The sequence below is a fragment of the Haliotis rubra genome, unplaced genomic scaffold (assembly GCF_003918875.1).
Source record: "Haliotis rubra isolate DU_JTF1 unplaced genomic scaffold, ASM391887v1 Scf668, whole genome shotgun sequence".
Lineage (NCBI taxonomy): Eukaryota > Metazoa > Mollusca > Gastropoda > Lepetellida > Haliotidae > Haliotis > Haliotis rubra.
This window is the reverse complement of record NW_025767377.1, coordinates 423,932-441,908: the sequence shown is the minus strand read 5'-3', so window position 1 is coordinate 441,908 and position 17,977 is coordinate 423,932. Positions and strand designations below refer to the sequence as shown.

Below are 17,977 nucleotides of genomic sequence, written 5' to 3'. Positions count from 1 at the left end.
ACAACGGTTTGAGAGCCGAAAAAAAACTTGTACATTTCATTTTACTTGGAAATACCACCAGAGAGTGGCTTCAGATTTTGCCTGGTGTAAATATTCAGTTAGTTAATGTTGACTGCATGTTCCATTGCTCTACCTTGCTTTCAATAAACACGTGGATATATTCTTGCATGCACTAGCTACATTACTCTGTCCTCCCGTAACTAGAGAAACAGTTCCTACTTGTATTCAATGCTAACGTTCAGTTTCAGCTTGTTTCAAAGAATTGTGTGATATACTGCTTTGATATTCCTGATGTAAAGCGCAATTGAAAATATATGCAACGCAGTCCCTCCTTTTCTGTTTTCTGTATGAGCCTTTAATGCAGTCAACTACAGTCGTTGGTCAGGGAGTTTGTGGCACACAGTTGTCTGCAGTGTCGAAACCCTCATTGATTTTGTTACCTTGGTACTTTGGTACTGAAGTATGAATTCAGATACTCGAATGATTTTGTAAGTTGTATTTGTTTGTTGTGTTACACCACACTCAGCAAAATTAAAGTATATAGATACTCGGGTCTGGGCCAGACAATCCAGTGACTGACGTCATGAGCATGGATCTACGAAACTTGGACACGACAACAAGCATCTATTAAGTTTATTTGTCTGACCGCAGACCAGTTGTAATCCGATCTTCCCGAGTCACTTACTTCCTAGGGTGAATATGAATTCCCCATGGGGATTGCTTATCACCCCACACTGACACGGGGAGAGAAAACTAGGACGTTTGGGTTCAAATTTCTCTATGATAATAAGGTTTAAGTATTAAGGAATGTCCCTCAAGATCGGTTTTACAAGAACTAGACGTTTATTACAGAGTAATAGCATTGGGGACACATGTTACATACTTCTAGCATTTTGATACCTTGAAGCCTTATCCTTCAAGCATGTCTTATCTTTAACTGTTGTCCTTCAAGCATCTCATGTCAGTGCTGAGTCTCAAACTGCGTGCATCGTATGCACATGCGATGCCTAACTGCCATTCCCCTTTCCAACATTTCTATTGTTATAATAAAAACAAACCCTTATCGTGACTTCATACAATTAAAGTAAACAAATTCTGCACGACATCATCAAGCAATCATTTTTGGGCTTAGAGATATTCCAAACCAATATCACATTCTTATCGTAATTCCACTTTCCTTGGTAACAAATGTATGACTCCAAAGAGTATTTGTCCAGTGGAATTAGTTGTGCTTGTTTCTATCACGATCTACTCATCGTTTTCCACTTTCCCGCACACCGAAGCTGCAGTTTGTACACACCAGTTGGTCTCACAGAGACAGTTGTAAGGCGGATGATGTCAGGATGGAGAAGTGCATCCTTTTCATGCTTCCCTGGATTTGGAGACTGGGTAAGATTATAATCATATCTTTCGGTAAAGGACATGTAGGTAAGTAAAAAACGCAAAACAATATACCATTATCAAGAATTTAGTTCTGACTGAACTTTGGACTGAAATTGAAATCTTAATTTTAAAACAAATGAATCAGTGATTTTCCGGTGTTTGCTTTGTTTGTTTGTTAGTTGTTGTTTTGTTGTTTTATATTTTGGGGTGGTGGGTGTTCATTATGAATGGGTACAGTTCATGTTTGTATCCCTGTATTACCGCGGCAGCCCTTGCTCGCTCACGGCGACCCCGATATACCGGACGCAGTTGAAGAACACATTTTGGGGATCGAACCTTTGTTTGCTTGGTTGATTGTTGTTTAACATCCTGGATTCCTGGATTCTCTCCCGTTCAAAGGTCACTTTTCGGTGACTGACGATCAATAGCCCATTTTTATATTGTTCTGTGTAGTGATCTTTTTGTATGATTGCATGCTAGTTATAAATGTTCATCTGTGATAGTATAGCAATTTTGCTATCCTTCGTTGAGAGGTGTTTATATTGACTAGGTCTATTTGAATATGGAACTCTTATAGTAACGATATGGCTGAAATACTGTCGAAGTGAGTATAATTTTAACTCACTCACTCACTCAACCGTCACTTTGAAGTCGACTCAATCAACAGACTACACATATACAAGCGTCAGTTTTGAATTCTGCGGGACCTTCCCTACCATCCGAAATCAACATTAACTTTTCAGAACTTAAGAAATATCGCGTCCAAAAAGCACTCAGCATCCAGTGAATAAACTGACGCCTGTGATATGACATTTATGTAACGGAGGTCTGTAAATAATCGAGTATAGATCTACACAATTGGGATACGATGAAATGTGTCAGTGACCTTGACCACCCGATCCCTTTAGTCGCCTCTTACGACATCCATGGGTTCCTGAAGAACAATTCCTACCTGGATCATCGTGGGTATTTGGGTCAAACTGTCCTAACTCTATAATCCTTGTGACTGTTGTGGAAGAGTTAGGGATGGTTACACTTGACTCCATCCCGAGCCCTTGGTTCCCTTTCTGACCAATCAGCCCTGAACGATTATTAGGATTACTCTTTAGGATCCTTAGTATAGTGCACCCCTTCATTTTTCAACACCTTTTTGCAAGCCTTGGGATAGGCACCCCATTGACATTTAGAGTTATATGTGAGATAGCTATCAGTTTTAGCGACTAAATATGTTGTAATTTTAGGACAATCCGTCCTTTTTCCAAGTTTCACAAGATAACTACTTTGTATAATGGTAGACAATCAGGAGATGGTTAATGAAAACTTAGTATTTGTCCCGTGGTATAGCATTTGTTAATTAGATTAACTACTTAGAATGAAAACGCGAGTTTGATCCTCCGCTTGCCGCTAATAGTAATCTGAAAATGTGCGCCTTGTAAAGAGTATTTCTCCCGGTAAGCTGGTTCTCGTCTTCATTATGTGCGCGTCGCCCTGTTAAGCCAAGCTATATTTTAGCGATATAAGTGACTCGGCCCCGCATATGTTTTCCGCGACTGAAACATTATAACATGTAGAGCCAGGGGCAAACGAGGCTTGATTTATCGACTGAGTGGTCGTGTGCCCACAGCCGACAGGTATTCCCCCAGGAGATATCCCACAAAGACGTTTTCTTACCGCCATGCCTTAAATTTGCCACGGTTCGAAAACAAACGGTGAACTGTATGCGAAACTTGCTTGTTCCCATATTGCCATTTGAACTCGGAGGTCCGTTCCACAATTAGATCGCAGCACTAACACGATCTAAACTCACACCCACCCCCTAACTTTAACATGAACCTTCGTCAACCGAAGTTTTAATATCGCTTTCTGGAAACGACGGGTTTTTTCACCACACATCCCTTTCAGAAACATGCAGTTGTTTCCTGTTACAAGGGAAAAAATCGTTGTTTTTGAACATTATTCATTTGCATGTAATTCAAGCATGAATTTCGGTGGGTGTGGTTGTTTTCAGTTGTATACACCATGTATGATCTTAGTTTGAATTGTGATAATCACCTAATGATGGAGCAAGCACACACTCCGAAACGTCGTGTTATTCACAATAAAGAAGTTGACATCGAGAAATCTTCCTTTTCTTATGTAATAATCTTGTCAGTAAACTCAATCCCCTTGACACCTTACCACATTTCTCGAGAGCCAGGTCTGAAACTGACAGGATTCTTTGGTAGCTGCGGTATGTAGGGAACAGATGTGTGAAATAGATGCCGGTGTTCCTGGTTAGGTTAAACACTGAAGACAGTTCGCTGTGACAGGTTGTGCCATGTCTGTTGTTTTCAAGTTGAAATTGTTGTGATTGCGTTCGTTGGCTTCTCAAACACCATTCCCGTACTTGTGTCATGCTCCAAACGGCACACAAGCGTACCTACCACGTGATGTTAAACCCACTGGGGTATGTTTCAGATGCTGCCTCCTTGTCCAACTTCGACCCTTCCTACATCAATATTGCCGGCTATCAAGGGGCCCCTAACTGCCAATACGAGTCCTGCCACAACTCAGACCAGTGTGGGACCACTCCGGTCAGAATGAATCCAAACGCCATGTCCCATTGTTATTGTGACAGCAGCTGCCTCCTCTACGGCGACTGCTGCTTTGATTACTTTGAGAACTGTCTTGGTTCAAACATATCTGACTTTTCCCAATGTGATAAATATAAGAATATAGAGAGTACCTTGTTGAGAGAAAAAGAAGCACTCCAATACAAAACATGTTCAGGAAGAGGAACAGGAAATCTGTTTTGGACAATCCGTAGTTGTTCCAGAGATGGCGTAACAGATGAAGATGTCCTAGATTGCGAGGTGGGAAAACGGAATGCTATTGGTGGAGTACCTGTAACGCTCATTGAAAATCCATCCATAACATTTGCAAACTATTACTGTGCAAAATGCCATGGGTTTTGAGAGGACCATGGTGCATTTCTGGCGAACACATGTAATGTGTAATAATGGTATAGATCTTACCGGCATGTCCTTCACTCAAGTTGAGAAACTTATACTAATTGGTACCTGTCGGGTTCACAGTCAGCCAAATCCAGAGGATAAACCAAGACTGTGTTACAAGGACTTCACGAAAGTTGAACCCAAGACAAACGTAGCCCTCATCAATGTCGAAAGCACAACACAATCTTCTGGCACTGATACGCTGAAACCAACAATCACCCGCTTGATGGGACTAACATTTGTAGCGCCACCAATTGTAACTACAATTGCACCTGAAATCTACCTGGAAGACGCAGGTAAATTGTGCTCATTATATGTGTACCCAGTGAAAGATGAGAATTCCACAATGTACCAAAATGCGCACTGTGTGCTAAGTGTACTTGGAAAGGGGGCTTTAGACATTCCTCTTAGATGTAGAGAGCTGATGTTACCGCCAGGTTTTTTCAAACCTACAGCAGTCTGGTGGACCACCTTGCCTGCGACAACTGCTCAGTCTTTTCATATGGCTGGGACAAAAGAACCTTTTTACAATTCACACACGCAATCACTTGGCGGTAACGTCATCGGTTTCAGCATGCTATTTAATTTTTGGGGAGAATGAGATGAGTTTGGAAATCAATGGTCGAGTGGTGAGGACTGAGACCAGGTTATGTCTCAGAGAAGATGAGGTGTTCAACATTTACTCTCACAAGTGTGTGACCCTGATGTGTGACGGATGGACATGCATCCCGTCAACGGGACCTTCATCCTCAAGGACAAGCGCGTGATGGACGGAACTGGACAACTCTACCCTCACGGTGCTCACATCTTTACCATCATTCTCAGTGTTCGTGGGAAGGACACGTTAATGAGGAAGTTTGTAAGGAAAAGAAAATGAAACGTTATTTCGAACGGTTTCTTAGTGCCTTAGAACAATCTGAAGGAAGCCACATCCGACGGGTTTAGTGATTTTTATTACACGAGGTTTCATCAAGGTATATAACTTGAAACCCCAAATTGCGGTATTCTTCAACTATTCTGACATAAGCTGATCGCATGGACAGGATTGAGTACTTTTCTCGAAACACAGCACTGTCATCTCCCCTTTCGGTGTACCTGAACCCTATTTCTACCAGAGCTACAATAAGTGTTGTTTTCGAGACATTTATTGTATCTTTGATCTCACCTTGTATTTTAGCACACGTCGGTGGGATTTTGCGTTCATACAGTTTATTAACTGCACGGCGTATGACACCCTAAACAAAGCTGTCCAGTTTGTTTTTCCTACCTGGTTTTGATTTTTACATGACCCCTGAGGTAACTGATTTGTTTACAACTTTGTACACCTGACTATATGTCTCATTAAGGGCTTTACATATTCCATAGTAAATCTTGTCATAACTGACGAGTGGTTTCCCCCTTTGGTTTCTCCAGTATGAAATACTGGTACAAATTTGAAATTAATTGTTCTGCAGAGATATCAAGTCACATGTTGCCAGTTCAATGCTCATACACGAAGTGAAACTTCTATGGCTGAACAAGATTATCTATGCGATTTGAATTAAGACTTTTTTACGTAATTATTTAAAATATAACTACTACTAGAGTTCCATCTTTTTCACATATAGATGTTAAAAAAAACACACAACGTTTTACAATCATTTATGTAATTTAATTATTGAGGCTATATGAATAATTATAGTCTGTATTTCAAAACTACAGTTTGAACTTAGAACATTTACGAATGTTGTTAAAATCAAAATTCCTCCTGTGAAGTCACCCCTCAAGTGCATTTTTTCATCTGAGCTTTAATATCCAACTAGGTAGAGTCGTACATGTATCATATATGTGCTTTTATCTTGTGTCGAATTCATCATATTGATATTGAAGCCAAAAAGCATTTTCCATGCATTTCTGGTCTTACTTTTTTGTTTAACACGATCGAAACCCCAACACTTTAACATGAACCTTCATCAACCGAAGTTCTATGATCGCTTTATGGAAACTGTGTTTTTCACCACACATCCGTTTTAGAAACACGCTGTTGTTGCCTGCTACAAGGGAAGAAATCGAGTCCTTATGAACGTTATCTAAAATCGTTGTTTTTGAACATCATTCATTTGCATCTGATTCAAGCATGAATTTCGGTGGGTGTGGTTGTTTTCAGTTGTATACACCATGTATGATCTTAGTTTGAATTGTAATATCACCTGATGATGGAGCAAGCACACACTTATTCTGAATAATCAAGTTAACATCCTGAAAACTTGTTTTTCTTATGTAATAATCTTTTCAGTAAAGTGAATCCCCTTTACACCTTACCTCATTTCTCGAGAGCCACGTCTGAAACTGACAGGATTCTTTGGCAGCTGCGGTATGTAAGGAACAGATTTGTGAAGTAGATGCCAGTGTTCCTCGTTAGGGAAAACACTGACGACAGTTCGCTGTGAGGTTCAGTGACAGGTTGTGCCATGTCTGTTGTTTTCAATTGTTGTGATTGTGTTCGTTGGCTTGTCAACACTATTCCTGTGCTTGCGTCATGCTCCAAACGTCACACACACACACACACACACACGCACGCACGCACGCACGTAACACGCGACATTATTAAACCCTCTCCTGTATGTTTCAGATGCTGCCTCCTTGCCCAACTTCGAACCTTCCTTCATCAATATAGCCGGCTATCCATGGACCCCTAACTGCCAATACGAGTCCTGCCACAACTCAGACCAGTGTGGGACCACTCCGGTCAGAATGAATCCAAACGCCATGTCCCATTGTTATTGTGACAGCAGCTGCCTCCTCTACGGCGACTGCTGCTTTGACTACTTTGAGAACTGTCTTGGTTCAAACATATCTGACTTTTCCCAATGTGATAAATATAAGAATATAGAGAGTACCTTGTTGAGAGAAAAAGAAGCACTCCAATACAAAACGTGTTCAGGAAGCGGAACAGGAAATCTGTGTTTGGACAATCCGTAGTTGTCCCAGAGATGGTGTAACAGATGAAGATGTCCTAGATTGCGAGGTGGGAAAACGGAATGCTATTGGTGGAGTACCTGTAACGCTCACTGAAAATCCATCCATAACATTTGCAAACTATTACTGTGCAAAATGCCATGGGTTTGAGAGGACCATGGTGCGTTTCTGGCGCACACATGTAATGTGTAAAAATGGTATAGATCTTACGGGCATGTCCTTCACTCAAGTTGAGAAACTTATACTAATTGGTACCTGTCTGGTTCACAGTCAGCCAAATCCAGAGGATAAACCAAGACTGTGTTACAAGGACTTCACGAAAGTTGAACCCAAGACAAACGTAGCCCTCATCAATGTCGAAAGCACAACACAATCTTCTGACACTGATACGCTGAAACCAACAATCACCCGCTTGATGGGACTAACACTTGTAACGCCACCCATTGTAACTACAATTGCACCTGAAATCTACCTGGAAGACGCAGGTAAATTGTGCTCATTATATGTGTACCCAGTGAAAGATGAGAATTCCACAATGTACCAAAATGCGCACTGTGTGCTAAGTGTACTTGGAAAGGGGGCTTTAGACATTCCTCTTAGATGTGGAGAGCTGATGTTACCGCCAGGTTTTTTCAAACCTACAGCAGTCTGGTGGACCACCTTGCCTGCGACAACTGCTCAGTCTTTTCATATGGCTGGGACAAAAGAACCTTTTTACAATTCACACACGCAATCACTTGGCGGTAACGTCATCAGTTTCAGCATGCTATTTAATTTTGGGGAGAATGAGATGAGTTTGGAAATCAATGGTCGAGTGGTGAGGACTGAGACCAAATTATGTCTCAGAGAAGATGAGGTGTTCAACATTTACTCTCACAAGTGTGTGACCTTGATGTGTGACGGGATGGACATGCATCCCGTCAACGGGACCTGCATCCTCAAGGACAAGCGCGTGATGGACGGAACTGGACAACTCTACCCTCACGGTGCTCACATCTTTACCATCATTCTCAGTGTTCGTGGGAAGGACACGTTAATGAGGAAGTTTGTAAGGAAGAAAATGAAACGTTATTTCGAACGGTTTCTTAGTGACAGAAACGATATTAGTCATAACGTGAGTGTGAACCTTACAAATCTGATGCAAAGAGTACATCCAAATGTAGTAATGAATAATGTCAGTGTAAACAAACACGCTACATACACTTATACAGCTAACGTCGAATCTAAAGCCACAGTAAGTTCCCTCATTAATGCAACTAGATATCTGTTCAGGCATGTTTCCATGCAACTCAGTCACCATAATGTTAAAATGTTTGATTTTTCCTTGAATAATTTCAAGAAAAACAATGCCTATGATGTTTCTGAATGTGATGAATATGTGAGCAACTCGATACAGGTTTGTCCCGACGAACATGTTCCCAAAATGTTCCAAGATGTTGAACTGATTAGCGTCCGGGATTCTTACTACGCCAGATTAAATCGGTCATACTTCAGGTTAGATAACATAGGGTTTGAGATACATTATGAAGACAGTGCAGCTGCACTCAATCGGACAGACATTATTGTCTGTGTTCCAGATCTGGGTGACGAGTCCTTGCACTGTCCCAGTGGAAAGTTGTCCATTCATCAACCTGAGTTCAATCTCGTCAATGACTCCCTGCTTTATGTTCCCAGTGGTGTCATGCTGCCCCCAGGGAACTTCAGTCTCACGAAACATGGCGCTTTCATCTGTTCCCACTTCTCACGGAGTCATACTGACCAGGTGGTTTTCTTTGACTACTCTAACACCCAAATTGTTCTGACCATTGTGGCATCATCAGTGTCAATGACCTCTCTTGTTGGGGTACTGCTGGTTTATGGCGTTCTCCCCCAACTCAGAAATGTTCCTGGTAAGATTGTAATGTCTTTGTCAGCAACCCTTCTTGTTGCCCAGGGACTCCAACTCATGACCAAAGCACCAACTGGTCCGATGTGCGTAGCAGTTGCCTCCCTCGTCCACATGATGTGGCTGTCCACGTTCCTGTGGATGAGTTTGCTGTCTGTAGATCTAGCTCGGTCTCTGAGAAGCATGTCACCATTATCTGGAATTGAGAGTCACAACAAACTGTTTTGTCTGTACGCATGCGTTGGTTGGGGGATCCCCATCCTTTTGGTTGTCACTTGTGTTGTGATCGATCGGTTCCACGTGTGGGGAATAAGTATTGGCTATGGATCTGCTCACGTGTGTTGGATAGCCAATCCCAAAGCATCTCTCTATGTCTTCGGCCTCCCCATGGCTCTGACCTTGCTTACCAATGTCACCTGTTTCATTTTGACTCTGATCAGCATCGAGAAAACGGCCTCTAAAGTCGCTTCACATTCCAAAAGCTGCAAGAACGAGAAGACACGCCTGGGCATATATGTCCGTCTGTCGTTCATCATGGGTTTCTCGTGGATCTTCTGTTTCATTGCTGCCTTCGCCCACGTGCCCCTTCTGTGGTATTTCCAGATCGTCCTGAACTGCCTTCAGGGTTTCTACATCTTCGTGTGTTTCGTCTGTAAGTCAAGGAACTTCAAACTGTTGATGGAAAAGCTCTACTGTTTACACAAGAAAGCTCAAATGAGAGGCATGACCGCAACCAGTTCTAGTTAGACAACGGTTTGGGAGCTGAAAAGAAAACACGTGCATTTCTGTTTTCTTGGAAATACCACCGGAGCGTGGCTTCACTATTGATTTGTGATTATTGGCCTTTGTAAACATTTGCTTTTCATGTTGACTTCCTGTTGCGTGATATAAAGAATTGATGTTCGTGACATGAAGCTAAATTGATAATATATGCAATGCAGTATCTTCTTTATGAGCTTATGATATAATTTACTACAGTCATTGGACAGGGAATTTGTAGCTCACAATTGACTAGGGTCACAACCCTCAGTCATAATTCTGCTTTGGTCCTGAAGTATAAATTCAGAAAATAGAATAGTTGGGCATGTTTTGTTTGCTTGTTGTTTGATGCCACACTCACCAATATTTTAATAAATATAGTATTATAAGTCTATAGATGGTTGTGTCTGGACCAGATAATCCCGTGGCGTCATGTGACTAGATCTACACAACTGCAATATGACTACATGCATCAGTTAAGTCAACTAGCCCTATCGCCCGTTTCCATTAGTCGCATCTCAAGATTAGACACATTGTAATATTAATTGGTCACTTTTGGGGATGAATGTGAATTCCTCTTGAGGCTTGCGTATCACCCCCTCTGAAATGGTGAGAGAGGATCTGGGACGTGTAATCTCAAAGTTCTCCATGTTAGTAAGATATAAGGATTCAGGAAATGTTCTTCTGGATGATTGGACTACATGTCTCCGTGTGATGATACAAAATACGCAATTTAAGCATTGGGTTGATTGGTTGATGACGCCGCACTCAGCAATATTCCAGCAATATCGCGGAGGTCTGTAAATAATCCAGTGATCAACATCCTGAACATCGATTTACCCAACTGGGATACGATAACATGTATCGATCAAGTCAGCGAGCCTGACCACCCGATCCCGTTTGTCGCCTCTTATAACAAGCATGGGTTACTGAACACCAGATCTAACCTGGATCTTGACGGGTGTTAAATCATTGGGAAGAGAGAACGTGTTTGAAGTTGGTCATACGGTGGCTTCTGCTTGAAAGCACTATTCCCTAATTACGGTGGATGCATCGAGCCCCAGTGATTGATGAAAATTTTATTTATGTCGATAAGAAAACTTTTTATTTCGATTAGAACAGTCACCACAATACAACCAGATGAGATTCTCAAACATAATTAAACTTTAAAATATTGAGTAGGTTTCTAAAGGTAAAACAATTCAGATACATAATACACAACACATTTTGGTCCGGAGAGGTTTTCACTTATCATTTAAAACTTTAAACAAATGTTTGCGGAGATATTTTAAAAGTAAGAATAATTCATTGATACTATACACAGCGCATCTAAGGTTTTCAGAATAAATTATATTTTACATGTTTGGTAGGTATTCTAGCTGCAAGAATATGCGATCCTGCAATGACCCTGTCAACCAAGTTTTCCAGAACGTAGCACTTTCGTCTCTGCTCCAAGTGAAACTATTTTGCCTCGAAAGTCATCTGTACTTATATCATCTACATGAGACGGATATTTGGAAAAATACTACTTATGTACATTCGCCCGTTTTGTGATTTTGTGCGCGCGTGCGTTCGTTCGTGCGTTCATTCGTTCGTTACTTTGTGTATGTTTGTGGGTGATACAGATCCACCCTAATCATTTACTCATAGTGAAGACTATCGTGTGAGACACTTTGTCAGCAATGCAACTATACCACGAGTAGTTCGTAATCTCAAGTTGCAAGATGTGAAACCTACACACCCAAACCACACCCCGTCTATTCTTCCCTCAGTTTAAGCATGGCTTCACATTTCTTGTGGCTCAGTTGTCGCTTGATATATATTTGAAATGTTCCATGTCAAATGTCTTTCAGTTCCATTATTTGCCTATTCTGGTGATCGATTTCCAATGAAACGACCATGAACACATGTGTGTACACCTTTATTGTTTTCACAACAATGTTCTTTGCTACTATCAGTGCATTGTACTTTCTGGATATTATCAACACATTATCTGCCGCACAACACTGTTTCTTAATACCAACAGGACAACACTGTTTCGTAGTCTTAACACCATAACACTGTTTCTTATTACCAACAGCACAACACTGTTTCGTAGTCTTAACACCATAACATTGTTTTGTATACCAACAGCACAACGCTGTTTCGTAGTCTTAACACCATAGTACTGTTTCTTAATACCAACAGCACAGCACTGTTTCGTAGTCGTAACACCGTAACGCTGTTTTATATACCAACAGCACAACACTCTTTCGTAGTCGTAACACCGTAACGCTGTTTGTATACCAACAGCACAACGCCGTTTCGTAGTGCCAACACCGCAATGTTTATTCGTATTACCATCAGCAAAACATTAATTCTTGTTGCCCTCACCACATAGTTCTTTCTTGATACCACCTGCATCACGTTGTGCCTTGATGCTATCCTTTTTATACCAATTGAATCAACTATTGATACCACTGGCACATCTTTCTATCGTGATACGATGAGCTCAGTGTTTTAAAATATGCTACGCCCATGAGGAATAAGTGCTAATCTACCGAAGTAGTTTGACAGTATTTTTTGGAATAGAAATCTAAAAGTAGCTATAAACGGATAAAATTTAGAATCTATGTTCATGACGAGACGTTTCTCAAGCATCGGTGTTGGGGCCGTAATTATTTCTAGATTACAAAAATGACCTCGTTGATAAAACGGATAGTGATGTATGACGCTGCGTGGATAATACATCACTATGGGCAATAACTGATGCATTACATAAAGACGATTCAGAAAATATTTCAATGCGGGCAACTCAGTGGCCGGTAAAATTTAATCCGGACTAAAACAGAGACAATACAGTTCAGTATATCACTGAATACCTCTCAGAAACGTCAAATGTCCATACAAATGGTGTGTGTTTTTTTAAATGATGCAAACAGGAACGTTAAGAAAGATCGATATAAACCCGGATCCTACCAGCATTGCTGTAACTGGAATGTGTACTTAGAGCTTCTTTGAGTGGCATTTAGAAACTGGTATGATGAACAGGACGATTTTGTTTTCGGCGTGTTTTTTGGTGGTGGGGTTGGAGTGGCGGGTTGGAGGGGTGGGGATTATATACTTCTGTATTGTAACTGATGCGACGTTACGGTGTAGATGCTAACACCGTTATCAAGCAAGAATATTTGAGTTTATACAATTATCAAGGTTGGTGTACATGGTGGTGACTTACTATATTATTGTATTACTGTACTCAGAACGACCATTAAATGTCAAACGTATATTTACAAGTTCAGTTGTACATACATTGGTTACATTTTTTGAAAGAGGGTCATATTGTTCATAACTGTCGGTGTCCCGATGTTTCTTGGTAACACAACTTGCAAATGAAGGCTGAAAACAGCATTTTGATGATGACTTGCAACGGATATTGATTCTGAAGTTTTACTGTTATGTTAATTGCAAACAATACTGCACAATACGTTATACACACTAAGTAGCGGTGAAACGACATGGAGTTGTTTTTTTAAGTGTCAACAACCAAGCCCTTATGCTCGCTGAACAATAGACTTCACCAATATCAGGCTCATTACCAATACAGCCGTCAGCGTTAGAGCTCGCTTACAATAGAATAATAATTGACGATGCTTTTGACTACAGCTTAATTGACTGTTAGTCAATGGCAAGTGTGAAATAGGCTTAACCAGGACGACACGATTGTTGATATGTGACCATGGCAACTACAGTTGTCAGCGTCCCTGACAACGGGACTGGTATAAATGAGAGGGAGGCGTGAGCGGTGCCACACATTCGAGATCTCACAGCGACCTATCACTGTCCGAGTGAGCTATCGTTAAGTCGTCAACGAACCGTAACAACCCTTACCAGTAATCATGGTGAGTAATTTTCAAATTATCTTATGTATGATTTATAATGAAACGCTGACTACGATCAAATGGTACGACTGAAAAAAAACTTCTGAATGAATGTTAGTAGTTAATGTACATAAAGCATATCATTTAAACGGTTTATTTGTTAAAATATATGCAAAGAACTGGTTGTGAAAAATGTTCATATGGTTCATTCCATTATTTCATTATCCCACAGAAATCTTACTTGTATGTCCCAGACCCGTGAAGGTCCGGGTTAGAATGAACCATCAGTGACCCATGTTTGTCGTAAGAGGCGACTAACGAGATCGGCTGGTCAGGCTCGCTGACTTGGTTGACACATGTCATAGGTTCCCACTTGCGCAGATCGATGTTCATGCTGTTGATCACTGCATTGTCTGGTCCAAACTCGATTATTTACAGGCCGCCGCCATATAGCTGGAATATTTCTGAGTGCGGCGTAAAACTCACTCACTCACTCATTGTATGTCCCTGTCTATATGATATTTATATCTATAATCAAAAAAATGGAATTCGCTATGGAAATTCCAGAATATACCATAATGTTATACGTGAGAAGCTACTTTAGGTGACACCAGCCTCAAGCCAACTAGCATTAGCAAGGTTTATTCATTGAAAATACACGTTTTGTATACAGTTTTAATTACTATTTTCCAAGAATCTAACACTGAATAATCATCTTAATTACACAGAGACTATGTCTCAGGTAAACACGAATGTCGCCACAAACGTCATGTCAAAACGACTACACTTAGTATAAACAGCCCATAACGGTATAAAGGGGGACATTTCGGTTCTAAGCTTCTTTATAATTAGGAACACGACTAATAAGTTCTGGTAAACTCGGAATAAATTCTGCCACCTTCATCTGATCTTGCATATGATCTATCTTCCTCATAAATCCACCCCCACCCCATTTTATTTGCTTCAATTCTCAATTACATGCAAATATGTTACCCCAAGAAGTTTCCCAATAACTGCAACTCAACATCCCTATGCACAGCAGGAGACAGACTGCACCCTATACCAGGGAACGTAGTTACTCTTTGACTACCGTTATTGGTACCGAAAATCAATACCCCGGAGATTAAAATCGTATTAATCCGAGGCGATACCGACTATTAACATTATAAGCAGTTTGACAGTTGTTCTATATCCCTCCCGTATGAACCAATACCTGGAATCTCGCTGTAGCGACTTAAACAGCAGAATAGTATGGATTTAGGGTCATTGCGAAGCTATGTATTATGGATTTAGGGTCATTGCGAAGCTATGTATTGTGTAATACGGACGAGGACTCGTTCGCCAACGTAACAATAGCTTCAGAAAACTACCGTGCAGATTAAATTAGGGAAGGAATCTGATATTGAATCTCTGGTTAGGCCCATATTTTAAAGATTATTTGCCCGGCACGAGGATTGTTCTCAATCCCTGATCCATCAGTGTGTCATGGTATTATTTTCGGCAGATATTCAAGATCGATCATTCTGTGGCGTTAACATTTTATAGTAATTTATGTACCCTACAATACATTCAACAATCAATGGTCTAGATCTGTATGTGAAGAGACATATATGTAAGCATTAATATATTATGCAGGACGTATTTCATCATATATTAAGGAATAACTGCAAACCATTTATGTAAGATCTACAAATAAATTATGTATAAATGTATTTTTATTTTTTATTGACCTCAAATAATTTCAAAAAGAGTATTAAATCAGGAAATCGATGTCGTTTCTGGATCCAGAAGTTCGTGTGTGCTTTGTGAGGCCAATTGGTCGTATTAAATATAACGGTTCTTTATTCCCTGTTCCTGACAATTAAAATTGTTATTATTATTCCAGAGGGAATGTATTTCCGTCCACGTCGGCCAGGCCGGAGTCCAGATGGGCAATGCATGCTGGGAGCTGTACTGTTTGGAGCACGGCATCCAGCCTGACGGCCAGATGCCCTCAGACAAGACCATTGGGGGTGGGGACGATTCCTTCAACACCTTCTTCAGCGAAACTGGGGCCGGGAAACACGTCCCCCGCGCCGTCTTCGTCGACCTCGAGCCCACAGTGGTTGGTAAGTGAGATTGAACGTGTTCCTTTCTTTTCTATCATATCTGTGTATTGTGTCGACAGCATGAGTGAGTTTGTTTTATGCCGCTTCGAATGCGATAACTTGATTCACCGCTGACTAGAGTGATTTAGGCGGAACGTGAAGATGGAGTGTCGTAATTCGCAATTCGGTGAAACTTACGATAACGAATATTGTGTTACAAAAACCAAGGATTATACACAGCCAAGATCGGATTCGAACGCAGGTTCATTTGTCATGGTAAGGGTAAGGCACAACTCAGCACAACGAATTACAGCGCTATAGGCTACAGGTACACACAGCAATGGCAGATATTTGGATGGACTTATGTCATATATTTCTCGAAGTGTACAAAATGTAATTTTGTATTACATTATTATATCGCTAATACCTTACTTGTCTTTCAGACGAGGTCCGTACCGGCACCTACCGCCAGCTGTTCCACCCCGAGCAGCTGATCACCGGCAAGGAGGATGCCGCCAACAACTACGCCCGTGGCCACTACACCATCGGCAAGGAGATCGTCGACCTTGTCCTTGACCGTGTCAGGAAGTTGGCTGACCAGTGCACGGGTCTCCAAGGCTTCCTCATCTTCCACAGCTTCGGTGGTGGCACTGGCTCCGGCTTCACCTCTCTGTTGATGGAGAGACTGTCTGTGGACTACGGCAAGAAGTCCAAGTTGGAGTTTTCCATCTATCCCGCCCCCCAGATCTCTACCGCCGTCGTGGAGCCGTACAACTCTATCCTGACCACCCACACCACACTGGAGCACTCCGACTGCGCCTTTATGGTCGATAACGAGGCCATCTACGACATCTGTCGTCGTAACCTGGACATTGAGCGTCCCACCTATACAAACCTGAACCGTTTGATTGGCCAGATCGTCAGCTCCATCACTGCTTCCCTCCGATTTGACGGAGCCTTGAACGTGGATCTGACAGAGTTCCAGACCAACTTGGTGCCCTACCCACGTATCCACTTCCCCCTGGCTACCTACGCTCCAGTCATCTCCGCCGAGAAGGCCTACCATGAGCAGCTGTCTGTGTCTGAGATCACCAACGCCACGTTCGAGCCCGCCAACCAGATGGTCAAGTGTGACCCCCGTCACGGCAAGTACATGGCCTGCTGCATGCTGTACCGCGGTGATGTCGTCCCCAAGGACGTCAACGCTGCCATCGCCACCATCAAGACCAAGAGGACCATCCAGTTCGTCGACTGGTGTCCCACTGGGTTCAAGGTCGGCATCAACTACCAGCCGCCAACTGTTGTTCCCGGCGGTGACTTGGCCAAGGTCCAGAGAGCCGTCTGCATGTTGAGCAACACCACCGCCATCGCTGAAGCCTGGGCTCGTCTTGACCACAAGTTCGACCTGATGTACGCCAAGCGAGCCTTCGTCCACTGGTACGTGGGTGAGGGTATGGAGGAGGGTGAGTTCTCCGAGGCCCGTGAGGACTTGGCTGCCCTGGAGAAGGACTACGAGGAGGTTGGAGTCGACTCTGTAGAAGGCGAGGGAGAAGAAGAGGGCGAGGAATACTAAACGTTACCTTCCCTACACCCAACTGGTGTTCTGTTACTATGCCAGTTGTCTGAATATAGAACAAACGTTATGGATAACAACTTCTTTTTATTCATGTGAGGTTTCGATACAGATTCTTGTACCGTTGTCAAGCATAATGGTTGACATTATGCTTGACAACGGTACAAGAATCTGTCTGTTGTGTGAATCGAAACGTCGCACTCACGAATAAAAAGAAGTTGTTATCCATAAAGTTTGTTCTATATTGTACTTCCCAACTTCTAAAATGCCACTCAAAGAAGTCAGTTGTCTGAATAAAAAATGATACCATTCTCTGTTTATGTGCACAGATATATCACCCTTCTGAAATCAAGATTTCAGCTTATATCACCGCGAAAAATCAATGTTTTAAGGCATTAATTATTGATATTCCAATAAAGTCGTGTACGATGGATCACGTGGCTTAAGAACCTGAATCCATTCTGAACGATATCCCTTTCAGA

General features: G+C 41.8%; 1 protein-coding gene across 1 annotated transcript; it reads left to right on the top strand.

The window, feature by feature from the left end:
* The first annotated feature begins 13,764 nt into the window (after positions 1-13,764).
* Positions 13,765-17,646, top strand: LOC124257599 (tubulin alpha-1A chain-like). The gene is made up of 3 exons (XM_046691701.1): positions 13,765-13,856; positions 15,721-15,943; positions 16,366-17,646. The coding sequence occupies exons 1-3, from the start codon at positions 13,854-13,856 to the stop codon at positions 17,493-17,495; spliced, it is 1,356 nt and encodes a 451-aa protein (XP_046547657.1). The 5' UTR covers positions 13,765-13,853; the 3' UTR covers positions 17,496-17,646.
* The last annotated feature ends 331 nt before the right edge of the window (positions 17,647-17,977 follow it).